The sequence below is a fragment of the Dipodomys merriami genome, unplaced genomic scaffold (genome assembly GCF_024711535.1).
Source record: "Dipodomys merriami isolate MVZ:Mamm:240054 unplaced genomic scaffold, mDipMer1.0.p SCAF_357, whole genome shotgun sequence".
NCBI lineage: Eukaryota > Metazoa > Chordata > Mammalia > Rodentia > Heteromyidae > Dipodomys > Dipodomys merriami.
This window is the reverse complement of record NW_027205126.1, coordinates 383,684-403,326: the sequence shown is the minus strand read 5'-3', so window position 1 is coordinate 403,326 and position 19,643 is coordinate 383,684. Positions and strand designations below refer to the sequence as shown.

General features: G+C 39.5%; 1 protein-coding gene across 8 annotated transcripts in view; it reads right to left on the bottom strand.

The window, feature by feature from the left end:
* Nucleotides 1–329: 329 nt before the first annotated feature.
* Nucleotides 330–19,643, bottom strand: part of LOC138804115 (GA-binding protein subunit beta-1) — a 40,766-nt gene continuing 21,452 nt past the window's right edge. For 7 of the 8 annotated variants that reach the window (XM_069988379.1, XM_069988381.1, XM_069988385.1 and 4 more), the window contains 6 exons: nucleotides 17,677–17,871; nucleotides 16,345–16,456; nucleotides 15,872–15,985; nucleotides 12,481–12,666; nucleotides 9,513–9,628; nucleotides 330–1,885 (listed from right to left, as the gene is read on the bottom strand). In XM_069988379.1, coding sequence (XP_069844480.1) covers nucleotides 1,733–1,885; nucleotides 9,513–9,628; nucleotides 12,481–12,666; nucleotides 15,872–15,985; nucleotides 16,345–16,456; nucleotides 17,677–17,871 — 876 coding nt within the window. In that variant the 3' untranslated portion in view covers nucleotides 330–1,732. Of the gene's footprint in view, nucleotides 1,886–6,208; nucleotides 6,354–9,512; nucleotides 9,629–12,480; nucleotides 12,667–15,871; nucleotides 15,986–16,344; nucleotides 16,457–17,676; nucleotides 17,872–19,643 lie in introns of those variants that run through there. The other variant, XM_069988386.1, reaches the window with a different exon arrangement.

Below are 19,643 nucleotides of genomic sequence, written 5' to 3'. Positions count from 1 at the left end.
TGAACCCAGAGGGTCTAAGCCTCCAGCTTTATTTTATATTTTGGCCAGTCCTGGGGCTTGAACTCAGGGCCTGGGTGCTGTTCCTTCTTTTGTTCAATGCCAGTGCTCTACCACTTGAACCATAATGCTACTTTCAGCCTTTTCTGAGAAGTTTTACTGGAGATAAGAATCTTATGGACTTTCCTGCTTGGGCTGGCTTGGAACCACAATCTTCAGATCTCAGCCTCGAGTAGCCAGGATTACAGGTGTGAGCCACCAGCCACCAGGTGAAAATTTTAATGTGTGGAGGAAAATGTAATCAAATCAGAAGTCTACACTGAACATATGTGGAAAAGATATTTAATTGTAAAATAGAAAAGTATGCCAGAATACAGTTTTAAGGGCAATTGCTTCTTTATACAGCATAGGTAATCTAGAGGGGTTTTAGGGTTAAACATTTTTCATAAAGCAATAACACATTAAAAAATAAAGCAAGAAAAAAAGAGGGGGCTTGAAGGTATGTGTTACAAAAAAAAAAAAATGAACAGTCAATCCGTTTCAGGTCCATATAGTGTGGAATTCTAGAACTTTCTGAGATCAAGTCCCACATTGAGCTGTGACAGGGAAAGAGGGAGATTTATCTCTAACACCACTGTGGTACAAAAAGGTTTTTGTTCTACATACAAAACCAAAAATTTTTTTTCCATAAGAATAATTTCCTGGAGGGAGGGGTGGGAAGAAGGGAGATATGTCCATGAAGTATATTTTAGAAATCCATATGCATTGAGTTTTGCAAAAGCATTATTTTAAAATCCAGTGCCTTAAAGTGCTTTCATGTGGAAACCATGATGAAAGGCACAGAATACAGGTTCACGTCCCCACAATGAAATTTAAAAAAAAAAAAAGCATAGCTGCTTTTTTTTTTTCTTTGCAATTTGCAAATTCAAGTTTACGTGGTAAGCCGCTCCTTCTGAAGAACATTGTCATTCCAATAAAACCAGCTGCTAGCTTACTTACTTTCAATGACCTCTAGACTAAAAGGGTTTTTTCTTCCGGAAATTTGCATCATCTTTGTGGGAAAAAAAATACTTATGCATGGGATGCATTTTGAAATGATAAAACGTGCAGAATATGTACAAACAGAAAAAAGCTTAAAAAATATTTGCTTCATATACATGTCAATCTACTTGGGCATAGCTGAAGTTGAACAGATATAAAAAAAAATCTTGCTTTCTAAAAAAAAAAAAATGTTTTCAGAAAATCTGAGACAACTTAAAGTTGTACAGAGATTTCCTGGGAGAAGTTTTCTCTTCATATAGAAGTTTAAACCTACAAAAGTACTACCAGCATCGGTCCACCATAATTATATAACATTTGGTCTAATCAACAACGATCACCCTTAAAACTGTTCTGCTTCTGAGAAATTAAGGTTTTTGTACTAAATTCAAAAAGAATTCACAATAACAGTGACTTATTGTGGTTTTTGGATCTCTTAAACAATCTTTATCAACTCATTTGAAACTGTAAAAAAAAAACCAACAAAAACTATTTACAGAATTCAGTTTTAAATACATTTCACAAGTTCTCGAGTCAAGTTTTATGTTACAAGAATTCAGAGCTCATGGCTTAAGTCCAATTATCAATAATCTGTAGTCTCTGTTCTCCTGGGTTTCCATGACTCTACCCTTAGAGGGCGCAGTTCCAGATCGCATTCTTGACCAAAAAGTAAAACCGAACTACATGTTCATTTCTACTAGACAGCTTCTTTATTTGTCTGAAGACGGGTCATAGCTTCTAGTTTCTGTCTGTAGGCCTCTGCTTCCTGCTCTTTTTTAAGAAGTTGCTGCCGATACTTCTGTGCTTCTCGATTGGCTTCATCCAGCTGTTTCTGAAGAGCTTCCCTCTCCTAATTAAAAAAAAAAAAGAAAAAGTTTTCCTTTACTTTTTGCACAAATACATTAACATACCTACAAGCACGTACCCTTCAAATAAATAAAACAATCTGCCTTTCCAACCAGTAATTACACTCATTTGTACTTCACATTAGGAAATATCAATTGCTTTTTACTCTCAAGGGGATTATTTTGTAATTAGAAATAAGAGTAACAGAAGATACACACATTGGGGACCTCTACTTATATATGTCCTATAAAAACCAGAGAAGAGTTTGAAAAGAAAAGATACAACCATACCTCTTTATGTCTCTACAGGAGATGCTTTCATCTAAAGGTATCAATTAAGAAATTACATTTACAAAAATAAAAATAAATAAATAAATAAAAGAAATTGCATTTACTAGCCGGGCGATGGTGGCTACTCAGGAGGAGGCTGAGATCTGAGGATTGCGGTTCAAAGCCAGCCCAGGTAGGAAAGACCATGAGACTCCTATCTCCAATAAACCACCAGAAAACTTTAAGTGGTGCTGTGGCTTAAGTGGTAGAGCGTGCGCCTTGAGCTGAAGAGCTCAGGGACAGGGCCCAGGCCCAGAGTTCAGGCCTTACAACCGACCAAAAGAAAAAAAAGAAAAGAAAAAACAAAATAGCATTTACTGGGTACCCATTATATGACAAAACATGGTGTCTTCTACAAACATGCCTCTTAAATATGAAGCCCATGTTGCAGCTGAGAAAAATGGCACTCAGAGATGAGGTAGCTTTCCCAAAGCTGCACTGTGAGGAATTGGATTCATGTGCCTCTACTACTAATTGGTTTTTCCTTTTCTTTTCTTTTCCAGTACTAGGGCTTAACTGAGCTTCCTCCCGTGGCCCTCAAGGCTAGAATTCTACCACTTAAGCCATGTCTTCACTTAATTTTTTATTTTGTTTTGTTTTGCTTTGTTTTCACTTCTTCTAGTTAATTGGAGATGAGGACTCCAGGACTTTCTGGCCTAAACTGACCAGATCCCCATATCTCTGCCTACAGAGTAGCTAGGATTAGTCATGTACCACATTGCCCAGCCCTATTTACTTTTTTGGGGGGGAGGGGGGTAGAGGAGGGAAGAGGCAGTCCTGGGGCTTGAACTCTGGGCCTGGGCACTGTCCCTGGGCTCCTTTCAATCCAGGTAGTACTCAACCACTTGAGCCATGCTGCTACTTCGGGCTTTTTCTGTGAGTAATTGGAGATAGAGGTCTCACAGACCTCCCTGCCTGGACTGGCTTTGAAATACAATCCTCAGATCTCAGCCTTCTGAGTAGCTAGGATTACAGGTGTGAGACACTTAGTGCCCAGCTCCTATTATTCATTTTAAAACTATCTTCTTCTACAATAGTAAGCAAGATACCTCACATCTAAGATTAAGAGTGATGGTCTAGGGCTGGGAAGGTGGCTCAGTGGTAGAGCGCTTGCCTTGCATGCCTGAGGCCCTGGGTTCGATTCCTCAGCACCACATAAGCAAAAAGAGAAAAAACCCGAAGTGGCACTGTGGCTCAAGTGGTAGAGCGCTAGCCTTGAGCTGAAGAGCTGAGGGACAGCGCTCAGGCCCAGAGTTCAGGCCCCACGACCGGACCCCCAAAAAAGAGTGATAGTCTAAAATAGTGTTCCCTAAGTCATACCATTAAACAGACCAATAAAATATTACTCTGTAAACTGAAGGGCAGGTGGCCCCTGCCTGTAATCCTAGCTACTGGAAGTGAAGCTGTGGCTTCCATACAACCTGGAGCAAAAAAAAAAAAAAAAAAAAAGAGAGAAAGAAAGAAAAGCTCAGATAAAGAGTAAGCCTTGAGTTCAAGCCTCAGGACACAAAACAAAAGACTCTTTTGCTTATCTCCCAATTTAAGCAACGCCTACCCCTACCCAGATGCCTCAGGAACAACCCTGCCCCTCTTCTCACTACAATTCCGAGAAAGGTGACTGGCAGAAAGACCACAAGCCTCAGGTAAGCAGAGCTTGTTGAACACCAATGGATAAGGACAAAGGATGGAAGGCAGTTTCCCTACCAGCCAGAGTGCTCTCAGCCTTGTATATTTTTAAAGTTCACTTGTGTTGGGTTATGCAAGGTGGTTCATGCCTGTAATTCCAGCTACCTGGAAGACAGAGATCTGAAGCCAGCCTGGATCAAAAGGTTAGTGAGATTCTATCACAGCAAACGAGCAATGTAGGCTCCCACCTGGAACCACAGCTACCACTAAGAATAGGTAAAATGATTATGGCCCCAAAAGCCCTGGGAAAAAAATGTTTTTAAATGAAAAATAACCTGAAGCAAAAAAAAAAAAAAAAAGGCCAGGACTGTAGTGGTAAAGGGTCTGCATAGCAAGCCAAACCCCAGTACTGCCAAAAAAACCAAACTATACTGTAATATAAAGGGAATAATAGTCCCTTTTGCCTACTAGGCCAATAAAAGATGCACATACAACATATTTTTGGCTTTATCTAGAAAAATCTGAATGACTGAAGTTCTTTGGAGGGCTGGGAACGTGGCTTAGTGGTAAAGTGCTTGCCTAGCATGCATGAGGCCCTGGATTCCATTCTCAGTACCACATTTAAAAAAGAAGCCGGAAGTAGTACTATGGTTCAAGTAGTAGCGTGCCAGCCTTGAGCAAAACAAGCTCAGGGACAGCACCCAGGCCCAGAGTTTATTCCCAGGACTGGGGGGGGGGGGGGGGGAATCACTGGGCTATCCTTTGTACACACTAAAAGCATGACTGAAGAACACAAAAAATTTAAGTCTTTTCATTTTTTATTTATATCTCAGTAATTCAGGTTTAGGGAAGAGATCTGCCAGGTCATTTTTAAAGCAAACAAAAACCCTGAAAAGTAGAAAACATTACTTATTTTACTTAGAAAGACTTTGTTACTTTTTTGTCAAATGTTTACTTACTGACATACATTTACATACAAGACAGTTCTTTAATGGAACAGGAATTTGGCTGGTTTTTTTTGTGTTGTTGTTGTTGGTTGTAGGGCATGAACTCTGGGCTTGGAGGCTGTCCCTATGCTCTTTAGCTCAAGGCGAGCACTCTACCACTTGAACCAAAGTGCCATTTCTGGTTTTCTAGTGGTTAATTGGAAGTAAGAGTCTCACGGGCTTTCCTGAAAGGGCTGGCTTTGAACCATGATTCTCAGATCTCAGCCTCCTGAGTAGCTAGGATTAAAGGCCTGAGCCACCAGCGCCTGGCTGGTTTAGTTTTTTTTTTTTTGGCAGAGCTGCGGATCGAACTCAGGGTCTTACAATTGCCAGAAAAGTGCTCTTCCATCCATTGAGCTAAATCCTCCGTCTCTGGTTATCTTAAATGGTGCTTTAGAGAGCACTTATCTGGGACAATTTTATCATTTTAAGATATTCAAATCTGTATTTTGTGTTAACTATTATAATGATTTATCTTCTACCACATTTAATGAGCATTTACTCTAGGCCCTCCATTGTACCAAACCTCAAGCGTATCCTCATTTAATCCTTACAACAATTTTGTATTATAAGTACTATTATTTCTCCTATTTTTTTAATTGATGGGGAAGTCTGAATAGCTTGAACAGAATCATACAATCAAAATTTATAAAATACACTCTAAATTTGGTTCCAATCTCATATTCTGTGTATGCACACGAGCGCGTGCACGCGTGCGCATGCGTGCCAGTATTGGGGTAGAGCGGAGGGGCTTAAGCCCTCACTTGACTCTTGTTCACAGCTGGCATTCCATGACTTGTACCATTCCTCCACTTCTGGTGTTTTTTTTGCTAGTTAGTTGGAAATCTCAGCTTTTGTCTGGCTGGGCTGGCTTCAAACCAGAATTGGCAGATGTCAGTCTCCTGAGTAGCTAGGATTACAAGTGTGACAGCCACACACCCAGCTCTAAATGTATTTTAAATTTAACTTTTTGTTTTGCTTTTTAAAAAGTAGGCCGGGTATGTGAACCATTTCCTTGTATGTAAACTTCAGTTTTCTTTCTTTGTAATACTAGGGTTGCCTTGCTAGGCAAAGGCTCTACTTAGTACCATGGAGCTAGGCTCCCAGCCCAATTTTTCTAACCACTCTGGGTCAAATATGATAAATATCATCTTATTTTTAAAACTAAAGCACTCTTGAAATACAGCCCCACCCAGGCCTTTCCAACCTGTACAAAGGCTGCTTTCTGGTTTGTAAAGTCAGAACTATTTCTATCTGGCTTTCTGTAAAAAATTATTACTTAAGAAATAGTATTGTATAAATGTTTAAACTCTGGTAGATCAAGAAGAAAGAGATTAATAAAAGGCAGAGATTAAAAGGGTGCCAAATAAAACATTGTAAAAAGTTTACAGAGATTTATTTATTTGTTTATTTCTTTGGGCTTTTTGAGACAGGGTCTTGCTATGTAGCCCAGGCTGGCCTGGAAATCATGTGTCTTCCTGTTTCAACTTCCCAAGTGCTGGTATTACAGGTGTGCACCTCTTCGCCCGGCCTAGAAGTCAATTTTTGAAACAACACTAAGGATCTCAATGCATTCTTGGTTAAAGAACACAAATATTTCATTAAAAATATATAAACATGGCTGGGGGGGGAAGGGGTAGTTCAGTAGCAGAGTGCTTGCTTGCCTGCATTCATGGAACCCTGTGTTTGATCCCAAGCACCTCACACACACACACACAAACACAAAAGTCTACTTTAAAAAAAAAAAAAAAGCTGGACACAGGTGGCTCATGCTTGGTAATCCTAGCTAAGCAGGAGGCTGAGATCTGAGGATTACAGTTTAAAGCCTGCCTGGGCAGGAAAGCCCCAGAGACTCTTATCTCCACTAAACCATCAGAAAACCAGAAGTGGTGCTGTGGTTCAAGTGGTAGAACACTAGCCTTGAGCTGAAGTGCGTAGGGGCAGCGCCCAGGCCCAAAGTTAAAGTCCTACAACACACACACACACACACAAATACAATCTCAAAAAAACCAGTAAAATCTACTAAAAACATCTCTGTCACTAACTCCACAACTAAGAAAATATCTTTCATAAATTCATGTAAATACCTAAGAAACAGGGATAATCTATTCCTTATAAGGTACTCATTCATTACATTTCTCCCTCAAACATGCAGAAAGATTAAATTCAATTTGGAATAGGCCAATGCTACATATTTATGGAAGAAGTCTATGAATAGTATACTTCCTCCAAAAAAATACTTCCAAACAGTACTATCAAAACGTGAGAGACTACAAGTTAGTCTTCCTCGGATCTTCCCCACCAAATGCACTTGATTTCCTGCACTGTCAATACCGCTGATGAAATTTGTAATGTATGATCTCCAATTTAATTTTTCCATATCATGGCAAAACTTTTCTAAAGGTGACTTGGAAAACTCTAAAATATAAATAAATACATAGCATCTCCTCACCGGTAGTCAGTCACTCTGGTAATGGGGAACAGGGATACAAGAAAGAAAAGCCACATGCTAAGTTATATCTCGTGAGCTAGTTTTCCAATACTTTTGGACCATATAAACTCCTAATGCTATCTTGGGCATTGCAGGAGGTCATCCGGCCTCTTCCTACTCAATGCCAGTGGGTCACCCCTAGCCATGACAACTAAAAATACCTCTACAGACAGGCAAATGGCCTTAAGGTCAAAACTGTCCCAGCTGCAGATTGCTGCTTTACAGAAAATTTAGCAGTATACAAGTTTGCCCCCAAGGTAACATTGGTCATCTGCGAATACACATTCAAAAGCATGAGTTCATGTATAGGAAAACGATTACCTGGTTTGATGTACACATTGGAGATCATCTCTTCATCCTGTAATTCCAGCCTGCCCCTACCATATACACTCACTGTGTCAAAGTCTCTGCAGTAGCCCTAAAAGGTCATGTGACTTTGACTTGAGAATTTCCATTATTTCCATGACCAGAAAGTCTACTGAAAACCAAATCACACTAACAAAACCCACTGTTCTTTATCTCAAGCTAAATGCCATCTCCTACAGTTCCTCCCCCATGGTCCTACTCAATTATATTTCTCAGTTCCTCCTTTCTTATTTGTAACTATTCTTCTTAATCTCTGAAAGACTCTAAAAGAGGACTCAGTCAGAACTTGGGAGGAAACAGCAATTTTCACGATTATTAGTCAATAAAGGCACAGGCTACACACTCATTGTTTAAAATACGTAACTTTTCAACGGAATAAGCTTACATTTAATAAACATTCAAGAATTGTAAAATGCTTTATTACATAGTAAAGCCATTTTTTTAACCCTATCTGCCTGAAAAAGATCATCTGACAAATCAGAAACAAAGAGTATTATTAATAAGTATAGTGACACTGTTCATGAAATGAATTGTTAGTTTATAAACAAAAACTATAATATACATCATTTTAAGTTTGGAAAAAGAAAACCCACACTCAATAACTAAAGTTGTAATTTTACCAAACATTTTAGTTAAAACTATTAATCACAGGTTTGGTTTGGTGTTTGTGCTTTTAGTCAGGGTGTTTGCATGTAGCTCAGGCTAGCCTTAACCCAGCTCTCCACCTGCCATAGCTTCTCCCAAGTGCTGGGATTGCAGGCACTTGGGGTCTTTACTAGCTGAGCAGATTCTTAACTCAATAGTGTTATTATTTGTGATTAGGGTCAAAGATGTGCTAATCTGATACTTAAATGAGAAAGATATACTCTAATTGTCTTTTAACCTTTAAGTCTTTTAGTGACTTAAGAATTTTTCTATGATAAGCAGAGCCTTCATAAATATTCAGTAGATTTATTACATAGATCATGTACTATGATCATATGTAGGATACATATGTGGAATTCTCATGAACCGGGAACATACTATTCTAAATTATCCAATATGGGAGAAAAACAAAAGTGAGACTCAGAAAGGTAAGGTAACTGGCGTCAAAGTGGACAGGTCAAGATGTGATATCTAAACCCAGCTTATTTGGTTTCAGGTTCCATGATGACATAGCATTTGCTCTTCTAAATTTACTCAGCAGTGACTATTTTCATTTGATACAAAATTATAAACTCAGGGAATATAAAGTTATAGTCATGTAAGTAAAAAAGAGAGAGAGAAAGAACACCTGTGAAGCAACTATGGTGTGATTATAACACAAGTTAGTTTGAGACAAAGGATAAAAATCAAATCCTATCATACCTGTAAGTTAAGTTCCTTAAAGGATTAAATAATTATCTATTGCTTTTAAAAACAGGAGGGTCTGAAAAGCATCAGTCTTCTTTAAGAAGACCCTCAGCTCAATTAGGTATCTGCAGTGCATTTTTGAAAGGAAAATCATATATCATAGTATTTCCCTTTAGTGCTTTGTGAAAATGGTATGTACAGGAAGTTGAACAGAAAATCAAGGATGGAGGAAAAGGACCAAAGACATACAGTGTTACTAGGATGACAGACTGTTACAAACAAATTCTTCACTCATGCATTCATTCATTCAATATTTATTTATTGAGGGCTTGCTATATGTAGAAGGCAAAAAAAAATAAACAAAATGATAATACTATGTACTTTCATTCTGCATGAGAACACTGTCAGTAATAAATATAAATGACAAAAAAAATAAAGAAAAATTAATGGAATTTATTTTGGATGACTGCGGCAAAACACACCGGGTAAAAGACTCCTTACTTCTATTTCTGCGGACTCCACCCGGTTTTCAATTATTTCGATACACTGTCTCTTAGCTGGTGGCTCTTCGCTTATGACAGTTTCTTCAGCGATGTCAGTGGCTGGTACTGTCAGGACTAAAATGAAAAGGTGTACCCATTAATTCATTCTCAGGCAGGCTTGGTAGAGATAGACATGCCTTGACATTGGCAATGCTACTCATCTAAATAAGTACAGTCCAAAAATAATTAAAACACCAATGTTTTATGCTGACGTCCTTTTCTTCTTCACTTTCTGGTCTTACTGAAATCCATTTGCTAAAGTATTTATTTAGGTTTATACATAATCCATTCATTCATATGGATCAAAGGGAAAACAGAATTTGACAGGCTTGTTCAGGAGGTCTCATGTCTACCCAAGCTAACACAGATAATAGCTTATATGCATTCCTTATCTATTATTCTTTTTTTTTTTTTGGTCCAGTCGTGGCCTGAACTCTGGGCCTGGGCGCTGTCCCTCAGCTCTTCAGCTCAAGGCTAGTGCTCTACCACTTGAGCCACAGCGCCACTTCCGGCTTTTTTCTTTTTGCTTATGTGGTGCTGGGAATCGAACCCAGGGCCTCAGGCATGCAAGGCAAGCGCTCTACCACTGAGCCACCTTCCCAGCCCTCTATTATTCTTATATTAGTTTGTGTGAAGACAAATGTGCATATACATTCATTCAGATATACACGTTCCCTTGTTCTTCATTGGCTTTTTTCACTCCCTATGATTTCCTATATTCATACAGAGAGCTTTCCGATACCTGCATAATATTCCTTCATGTGGACAGAACATTAGAAAAAGCCCTTTGTAAACATACTACTCAACTATGGTCTTCATTTCAGTGATTTTGTAGCTCTTTCTATAAATGTGAACATACGGAAAAGCTGTTCTCATACAGCAGCATAGGACCATGTTAAATAGTAAACTAGGAAAATTCATTGTCTGCTGAGTTTTTTTGTTATCAAAAAAATTTTTTTAAAAACCTGTCAGTTAAAATTGTAAACAGAAATAAAAACAATAGTAAAACTAATGCCAATTAAGTGCAATGTAATTTAAAGCATTAAAGATCTGGAGTATGAAGTGGTTTATTTCTTTTTATTCATAATACACTTACAATTAACTCAGAAAGAACTGAGAAATTCTATTTGTTTCACTGAACTGTCTGCATACTGCATATATTCATGTTAGCTATGCAGTGTTAAACTTTGGAGGGTTTTGTTGTTTTGTTTTAGGCAGTCCTGGGGCTTGAACTCTGGGCCTGGGTGCTGTCCCTCAGCTCTTCAGCTCAAGGTGAGAGCTCTACCACTTGAGCCATAGCACCACTTCTGGTTTTCTGATGGTTAATTGGAGATAAGAGTCTCACGGACTTTCCTGCCCCGGCTGGCTTTGAACAGTGATCCTCAGATCTCAGTCTCTTGAGTAGCTAGGATTACAGGCCACCTATATTTATGTCATCTGGACACCTATATTGATGTCATCTGGACACAGATAATAAACTAAACACTCCTAGAAGGCAGCCATCTTCAAGTCCAAGAGAGGCCTCAGAAGAAACCAAACCTCATACATCCTGATGTTGACTTCCAGCTTCTAGAACCATGAGAAAATAAATTTCTACCTTTTAAGTCACCCAGCCTCTGGTATTGTGTTACAGCAACCCAAACAAACTAGGAGTCTTCACTGAATGACAAGTTATGTTTACCAACTCAATCAGGAAGAACTGAGAGCGCTACGATACTGAGTCGTGGCTTTTAGGGTTTTTCCCCCCTCATCCTTTCAGCATTAAGATCAGTCTACAAGTGGCGCTGTAGCTCAAGTGGTAGAGCGCTCGCCTTGAGTTGAAGAGCTGAGGGACAACGCCCAGGCCCAGAGTTCAAGCCCCACGACCGACAAAAACAAACAAACAAACAAACAAACAAAAACACAAAAAAAAAAACAAAAAAAACAAAAAACTAAGATCAGTCTACAATGCTGGCACTGGTGGCTCACACTTGTAATCCTAACTACTCAGAAGGCTGAGATCTGAAAAAGCCAGAAATGGCTCTGTGGCTCAAGTGGTAGAGCATTATCCTTGAAGGACAGTGCCCAGGCCCTGAGTTCAAGCCCCAGGACTGGCAAAAAATAAATAAATAGATAAATAAATTAGTCTACATCATGTCAGGACTTGCAGACAATTTTATATCTATCTGCTTAATACAAGTATTTTGAATGTTTACATCTTTCCAAATACTTAGAATTAGTACTTCAAAACTTTCTGTAAGCCCTGGGCCTAATCTAAATTTTGGACCTAGAAAATCTTTCTACTTAAAAAAGTAAGCTAATGTTATTATCGGGCCAAGCAAACAAAACTAGGCAATTACAGCGCTGGGACGGTGGCTCAGTGGTAGAGTGCTTGCCTTGCAGGCATGAGGCCCTGGGTCTGATTCCTCTGCACCACATAAGCAGAAAAAAGCCAGAAGTGGTGCTGTGGCTCAAGTGGTAGAGTGCTTGCCTTGAGCTAAAGAGCAGAGGGACAGCACCTAGGCCCAGAATTCAGGTCCCATAACTGACTAAAAAAAACGTAGGCAATTACATGTGTTGTAACAGATTACAAAAAATATAACTTGAGCTGGAGCACCTGTGGCTCACACCTATAATCCTAGTTACTCAGGAGACTGAGAATTAAGGATCATGCTTCAAAGCCAGACCAGGCAAGAAAGTCCACGAGACTTATCTTCACTGAAGCACCAAAAAAGCCAGAAGTAGGGCTGTGGCTCAAGTGGTAGAGTGCTGCTATCCTTGAGCACAAAAGCTCAGGCACAGCACCCAGGCCCTGAGTTCAAGCCAGGACCCGCACAAACTAGGTATGTGTGATTTGAGGCCAAAGTGTATGCTTTGGAAAGACGTGTCAATTGTTTTCTGAGAATTGAGAATGAAGAGGAAACATTATGGAAAGGTCAACCACCCACCTTGCTGTCCGTCTGGCATGGTCACGATGATGGGTTGTCCTATCCCACTGGTGGGGATAGAGTGCAAATTTCCCAGCTGAATTCCGTCGGTGACTATCGTGATGACTTGCTGGCCCCCTGAGCTAACCACTTGCTGAATCGCTCCATCGACAGATTCTGCGGTGACCACTTCCTCCGTGGCCACAACTGGAGTTAAAAAAAAAAAAAAATGGAAAGGAAATATCAGCAAAGACACTAAATAGCGTGACCAGAAATTTATTTTTGCTTTCTCTGCTTCTTTCCTGCACAGAACAACTTTAACACAGTTTTGAAAGCAGGTCTTCATGGTGATGGCCATATCTATTAGATACAACTGGTAATCACTGAGTTCCAACTACCTTTTTATGACTATGTGTGGAAGAAATCAATTTCTTTTAGTTGCATGAGGTATAAATATGACTAAGTCATGACAAAGGTTCTATCTGCCTAATGAAATTCCACAATTCAAAAGAGAACTTTGAATATGGTTCCATTCTATTCACATTCATACAGGAGTCAGCATATACCATAATATCCCTTTTGGATTGACTGAACAAGGGTTGCTCTGATAAGCAGAACGCAGTTCTGGCACTATATGGCAGTGAAGAATGAATATATGAACATTTACATAAATAAAATCCCCAGGGGCTGGGAAGGTGGCTCAGTGGTAGAGGGCTTGCCTTTCATGCCTGAGGCCCTGGGTTCGATTCCTCAGTACCACATAAGCAAAAAGAAAAAAGCTGGAAGTGGCGCTGTGGCTCAAGTGGTAGAGTGCTAGCCTTGAGCTGAAGAGCTGAGGGACAGCGCCCAGGCCCAGAGTTCAGGCCCCATGACCAGAACCACCCCCTCCCCAAAAAAATTATATTCTCTCCAATGAATGATCCAGTATATAATACTAGCATTACTGTAAAATTATTTTGGTACTGATTCTGTCCCTGAATTTTTTCTGCTCAAGACTGGTACTTTACCACTTAAGCCACAACTCTACTTCTATCTTAGAGATAAAAGTCTCATGGACTTTCCTGTAGGGCTGGCATTGAACCTTGATCTAGGCCAGCCTCTTGAGTAACTAGGATTACAAGCATGAGCTACTACTGCCCTATTTGAGCTGCCTTTTTTAAAAAAGCAAGGTACTCAATGGCAGCAAAGGGAGGGAGGGAATGAGAGGGAAAGAGGGAACAGCTGATACTAAGCAAAAGGAAAGAAATGTACATATAACCCAGTGTGGAAGAAATAACTGTATTGTCAAAGCTCATAGAGTTCACAAACTTTATAGAGCACGATAAAGACAATTTGCCCCATGAAGGTTAGAATGTGCTTGTGTCTTTAACTAAGTATCCCTATCTCACAAGACTATGAAATTTGTGAAATTTATGTAATCACTTAATCACAATTAAAACAACAAAAAAAAGCAAGGCGCATATGGGGACCTTGGTTTCCAACACATACTTTTGGTAACAGGATGGGCTTCAACTGTATAAAGATGTTACCTGATAACCAAACATCACAATACAAGCTAGTGAACACTCAAAATGCCAACCACCTTTGTGTCGCGAGCTTTTGTTATTCTTGTTTGCTATAAATTGTCACTGAGTTTTGCCACCAGGCACTTAAGAAAATTTCAGGAAGGCAATTATAAAAAGAAATGTGCAACATAAAACTATACGCACTAGCAACTACCAGGGCTTTCAAGCACATTAACTGTGGCTTTGATTTTAAAAAAAAATATCCATATGAAAAGGAAATGTTCGGTGGTCGAATGCTAACTTCAAGTAGTAATCTTTTAAGGCATGACCATATGGAACGTATTTCTGAGATCACACACAATCAAGGCACGACACAAGAACTTTCATCTTTGTATTATTAGCAATGGATGTCATTAAAATAAGAGAGTTCTTATCTTTCATCTACAAAGCTTTCTTTTTAAGTTATGCAATGTAAAGTATTTAAGAAAAAAAATTAAAAAGAAACCAATTACAGAGAAGACAGAGTGGCCCTTCAGAAATGCTAACGATCACCCCCAACAGTGAGGTGAGATCTTGAAACACGTAAGAATAGAGACCCTAAAAACTTGCAGATTTAAAATTGATACCAATATATTCTGTTTTCCCTCTGGATAAAAAGCAACTGTAATATCCTAAATATTTACTGGTCTAACTCAAAAGTTAGGTTACAATATATCTACGATCTTTTGTCATGATTTTTTAACTGAATACCACAAAACTGAAATAAGGCTGGGAAGAGAAGTATCTGTTTTACAAGTTTTTAAATTGTATGTAGATATAAACAAAAAACAGAAACTATGTTTATTGAATAAAAAGAAACATTTCAAAAGTATGCCTGCAATCATTAAATTGAAATTAAAATCAAGCAGCAGCAAAAACAAAAACCCACACACGGCCCAATAACTTAACCGTTAAAGTAACTTACATTTTATTACCTTGTTTTAGGAAGGGACCAAAAAAACAATACATAGAAGTACCTGATTCAGTTAAATGAAATGGCTTGAACTAAAGTAAGAAGTGTATTTCTTTTTTTTTTTTTTTTTTTTTTTTTGCCAGACCTGGGGCTTGAACTCAGGACCTGGGCACTGTCCCCGAGCTTCTTTTGTTCAAAGCTAGCACTCTACCATTTAGCCACAGGAACACTTTTGGCTTGTGCTAAAGAGCTGAGGGACAGCGCCCAGGCCCAGAGTTCAAGCCCCACGATGGACAAAAAAAAAAAAAAAAAAAATCCCAGCACCACCAAATATATAAAAGAAGAAAATTATTTTGGATAGGTATAATGTAAATCTTGTTATCACTCTAATTGAATATCCAAACATCAATTTATAAAAAAGTTCACATATATTTATTTACTTTATTTTTTTTTAAAAAGGGGAGGGAGGAGGGCCAGATTTGATCAACAGACATTTTCTGTTCTGTTTTTAAATTTTAAATACTTGCCAACACTTAATATTCTTGTTTGTATGTTGAGAATTTGTTTTGTGAAATAGGGTCTCACTATGTAGCCAAGGCTAGCCTCGAACTCTTGATCCTCTTGCCTCAGCCTCCCGAGTGCTGGAGGCATCTATGCCCACAGCCAGCTGAAATGTGCAACTTTTATTTTTTATTTTATTTTATTGCTTTTTGGGTCCGGTCGTGGGGCCTGAACTCTGGGTCTGGGCGCTGTCCCTCAGCTCTTCAGCTCAAGGCTGGTGCTCTACCACTTGAGCCACAGCGCCACTTCCAGCTTTTTTCTTTTTGCTTATGTGGTGCTGAGGAATCGAACCCAGGGCCTCATGCATGTAAGGCAAGCGCTCTACCACTGAGCCACCTTCCCAGCCCTGAAATGTGCAACTTTTAATAAACACATCTGGACTTGTTTTACTAACCTGGAGTTTCTGAAGAATTGGACAAGGGAGCAGATGCTTCTGCTAAGGCAGCTAATGTAGCTAATACTGATGTGGAAGAGTTTCCGAACTGAACAGCAGACACTCCTGTTTCATCTAGGAGAAAAGACAAAGTAGAGGAGTTTTCAAGGAGCTTGGCCCAAGGGCTCTTTCTCAGGTTCTAGTTTACCTCATTCAAGTCTTAAGGGAAGCTGGAATGGCTGTGTTAGTTTTTGAAAGGTAACACAGTAGTACACTTTGCAATATGGCCTTTCTTTAGATTGTTTTATCTCAGAGAAATGCCTCTGGCCAATACCAAAGAACACTAGAGTGGCTGCTATCATCTTACCCTCATTCTCCAATAGTCCTTTCTTTTGAAAGGCTGAATACTTGCTGAGGCATGAAATGCCAACATCTGTATCCTCTATACATCTCAATACCTGTGGTCTTGGATGAATTTTCTGAGGATACCAGACCTGTTAGGTTCACGACCCCTCCGGGGCCGATGATGAACTGTGGTGTTGCAGCATGGATGGTCACCGTGTCAGGACTCTCTGGGTTTGTGTTGATTTGGTTCTGCATTGCAATCTAAGGAAGAGATACCAGAGTGTTAGCAGAACCCGGGGCACAGGTTCTCTACTGCAGCAGAAATACACACCCAGAGTGTATCCTCTAAGAACCACATATCATTGTCTATGGAATACTGAGAGTGTAATGGTTGCACACGGGTATGAATTTAGAAGGGGCCTGTGGCTCAAGTGGGAGAGCACTAGCCTTGAGCACAAAGAAGGTCAGGGACAGCACCCACATCTAACCAAAAAAAAAAAAAAAAAAGGATGAATTCATTCCTTAAGGTTCCCCTACTCTACCCCCATTGAGAGGTTTTTATAGAACCCACTATCATTGGATACTTCACTGCTCAGTAGCAATAGTAATTGTTTAAATTAAATTACTTTCTCTACTATCTCAGGCAATATATGATAATACTACATACATAAAGCATTAGCCTTTCCAATTAGTTCCTAGTCTTCAACCCGCTAGGTATAAAAGAATGAGAAAAAGTCAAACTCATTTTCCTAATATAACACATCTCCTCCATGAATTTCAATGAAGGTAAAGGATATTAGAGGAGAGAGTTCAGTCTCTTTTGGGAAAGAGGACAAGGAGATAGGTGAGAAGAACAGTAAACAAAAGAAGATAATTGATATCTATGTTATCTAGTTGAAGAAAAGAGAAGTATTGCTGCTTACTTAAAAAAAGCAAAAGTAGGGCTGGGATGTAGTTCAGTGGCAAAGTACTTGTCTAGCAAGTACAATGTCCTGGGTTCAATCCCCAGTACCAAAAGAAGAGGGAAAAAAAAATTCTACAAATCTTTCTTTTTTCTTTTTAAGGATGGTAGAAAATAAAAGAAAGAAATTAGATGATAAAGACTATATCCCAGAGGCTGGGAATGTGATTCAGTAGTAGTATGTTTTCCTAGCATGGACAAAGCCCTGGGTGGATTCCTCAGTACCACATAAACAGAAAAGCCCGGAAGTGGCACTATGGCTCAAATGGTACAGTGCTTTGAGCAAACGAAGTTCAGGGACAGTGCCCAGGTCCTAAGTTCAAGCCTCAGGACTGGAAAAACAAACAAACAAACAAACAAAACAAAACAATCGTGAACCCTAATGAGCACAAGAAGTGAAAAGAAACAAAGTCTGTGCAAAAGAATCGAGTCCTAACTGCAGAGCCACTGGCTTTAAATCATGAAAGACAAGAGATCCATCCACCTTTTGTTTGTTTTCTGAAACTGAAAGCCAACTTACCTGTAAAATCTCTGCTAAATCTTCATTTCCATTGTCTATTGAAATATCAAATGCAGTTTTACAAAATTTACTTTGTGTGTGTACGTCAGCACCATATTTGATTAGAAGCTCCACCACTTCTTGATGATTGTGCTCTGTGGCCCAGTGCAGTGCAGTCATCTTCAACATGTCTTTTGCATTCACATCAGCACCATGCTGCAAAGGATTTCAAAGGGATGGATAAATACAACAAGAATGCCCGGTTGGAAAATTTTTGCTTTAAAACAAGAACAGACAGTATAATTGGCTCCACATAACTAAAGAACATGAAATAACCCATTAATTTTATGTGGTTCCATGTTGAACACTATTTATAAATAATTACGTATTGATAAGTATATTGGGTTAAATAGTAAAGTTAAGGTTTTTATTTTGGGTATGTCAGCCAGGAAGAGAATCTAGAATAAAACATGGTTTGTATTTTTTGGCTTGCATTAGATGTGTTTACCATCTAAGAGAATAAGCAATAAATAATAATATAAATAATAAAATGATGTTGATCACTGTTTCAGGTGCTCCGCATCATCCTCTGGCATCTGGATGACTAAAGCTAGGTTACTTGTAATTTATGTCATTTGGTAATCTGCAAACCCTCCAAGCCTAATGCTGCCTTCCATGAGCATCTTCACTGAAGACAAAGCTGCAGCCCCTCACCCAAAGGACTGTCTTTCCATTGTTTGACCAGACTTAAAGATACACACATAAAGGCCAGGTGCCCATGGCTCATGCCTGTAACCCTAGCTACTCAGGAGGCTGAGATTTGAGGATTTTTGGTTCAAAGCCAGCCCAGGCAGGAATGTCCATGAGACTCTTTTTTTTTTTGGTTGGTCATGGGGCTTGAACTCTGGGCTTGGGTACTGTCCCTTCAGCTCAAGGTGAGCGCTCTACCGCTTGAGCCACAGCTCCACTTCCGGTTTTCTAGTGGTTTATTGGAGATAAGAGTCTCACTGACGTTCCTGCCTGGGCTGGCTTTGAACTGTGATCCTCAGATCTCAGCCTCCTGAGTAGCTAGGATGAAAGGCATGAGCCACGGCGCCCGGCCTATGAGACTTTTATCTCCAATTAACAACCAGAAAGCCCGAAGTGGCACTGTGAGTGGTGGAGTGCTAGTCTTGGGCTGAAGAGCTCAGGGACAGCACCCAAGCCCAAGTTCAAGACCTACAACCAACCAAAAAAAAAAAGAATACACATAAATGAAGGTTCTTCCCCTCCTGATTGAAGTGTTAAAGATAAATTTTTTTTCTTTCTGGTCCTGGAACTTGAATTTAGGGCCTGAGTGCTGTCCCTGAGTTTCTTTAGCTCAAAGTTAGTGCTCTACCACTTGAACCACAGCTCCACTTCTAGCTCTTTTGGCAATTTATTGGAGATAAGAGTATTATAGACTTCCCTGCCTCAGTTGCCTTCTAACCACAATCCTCAGGTCTCTGCCTCCTGAGTAGCTAGGATTATAGACATGAGCCACCAGTGCCTGGCTTGAAGGTAATTTTTTTATTTCATGGACTTACACACACACAGACACACACACACACACAAACACACACACACACACACACACACACACACACACACACACACGTAATATTTACAAAACACAAAGCAAGCATTCAGAAAAACTAGATCACCTCTTATAAAGTCTCTGTGGGGCTTAGTTTCAAACGCAGAGTAAAGGTAGGCAGAGTGGCTTATACCTATAATCCTAGCTACTGGGAAGGCTGAGATCTCAGGATCACTGTTTGAAGCCAGCCCTGGCAGCAAAGTCTGTGAGACTCTCATCTCCAATTAATCAGTAAAAAAGCCAGAAGTGGAGTTGTAGCTAAAGTGGTAGATCACTAGCCTTGAGCAAAAGAAGCTCAGGAACAGCACTCAGGTGTAATGAGTTCAAGCTTTATGACTGGCTCCTCCCCTACCCCTACAAAAAAAAAAAATAG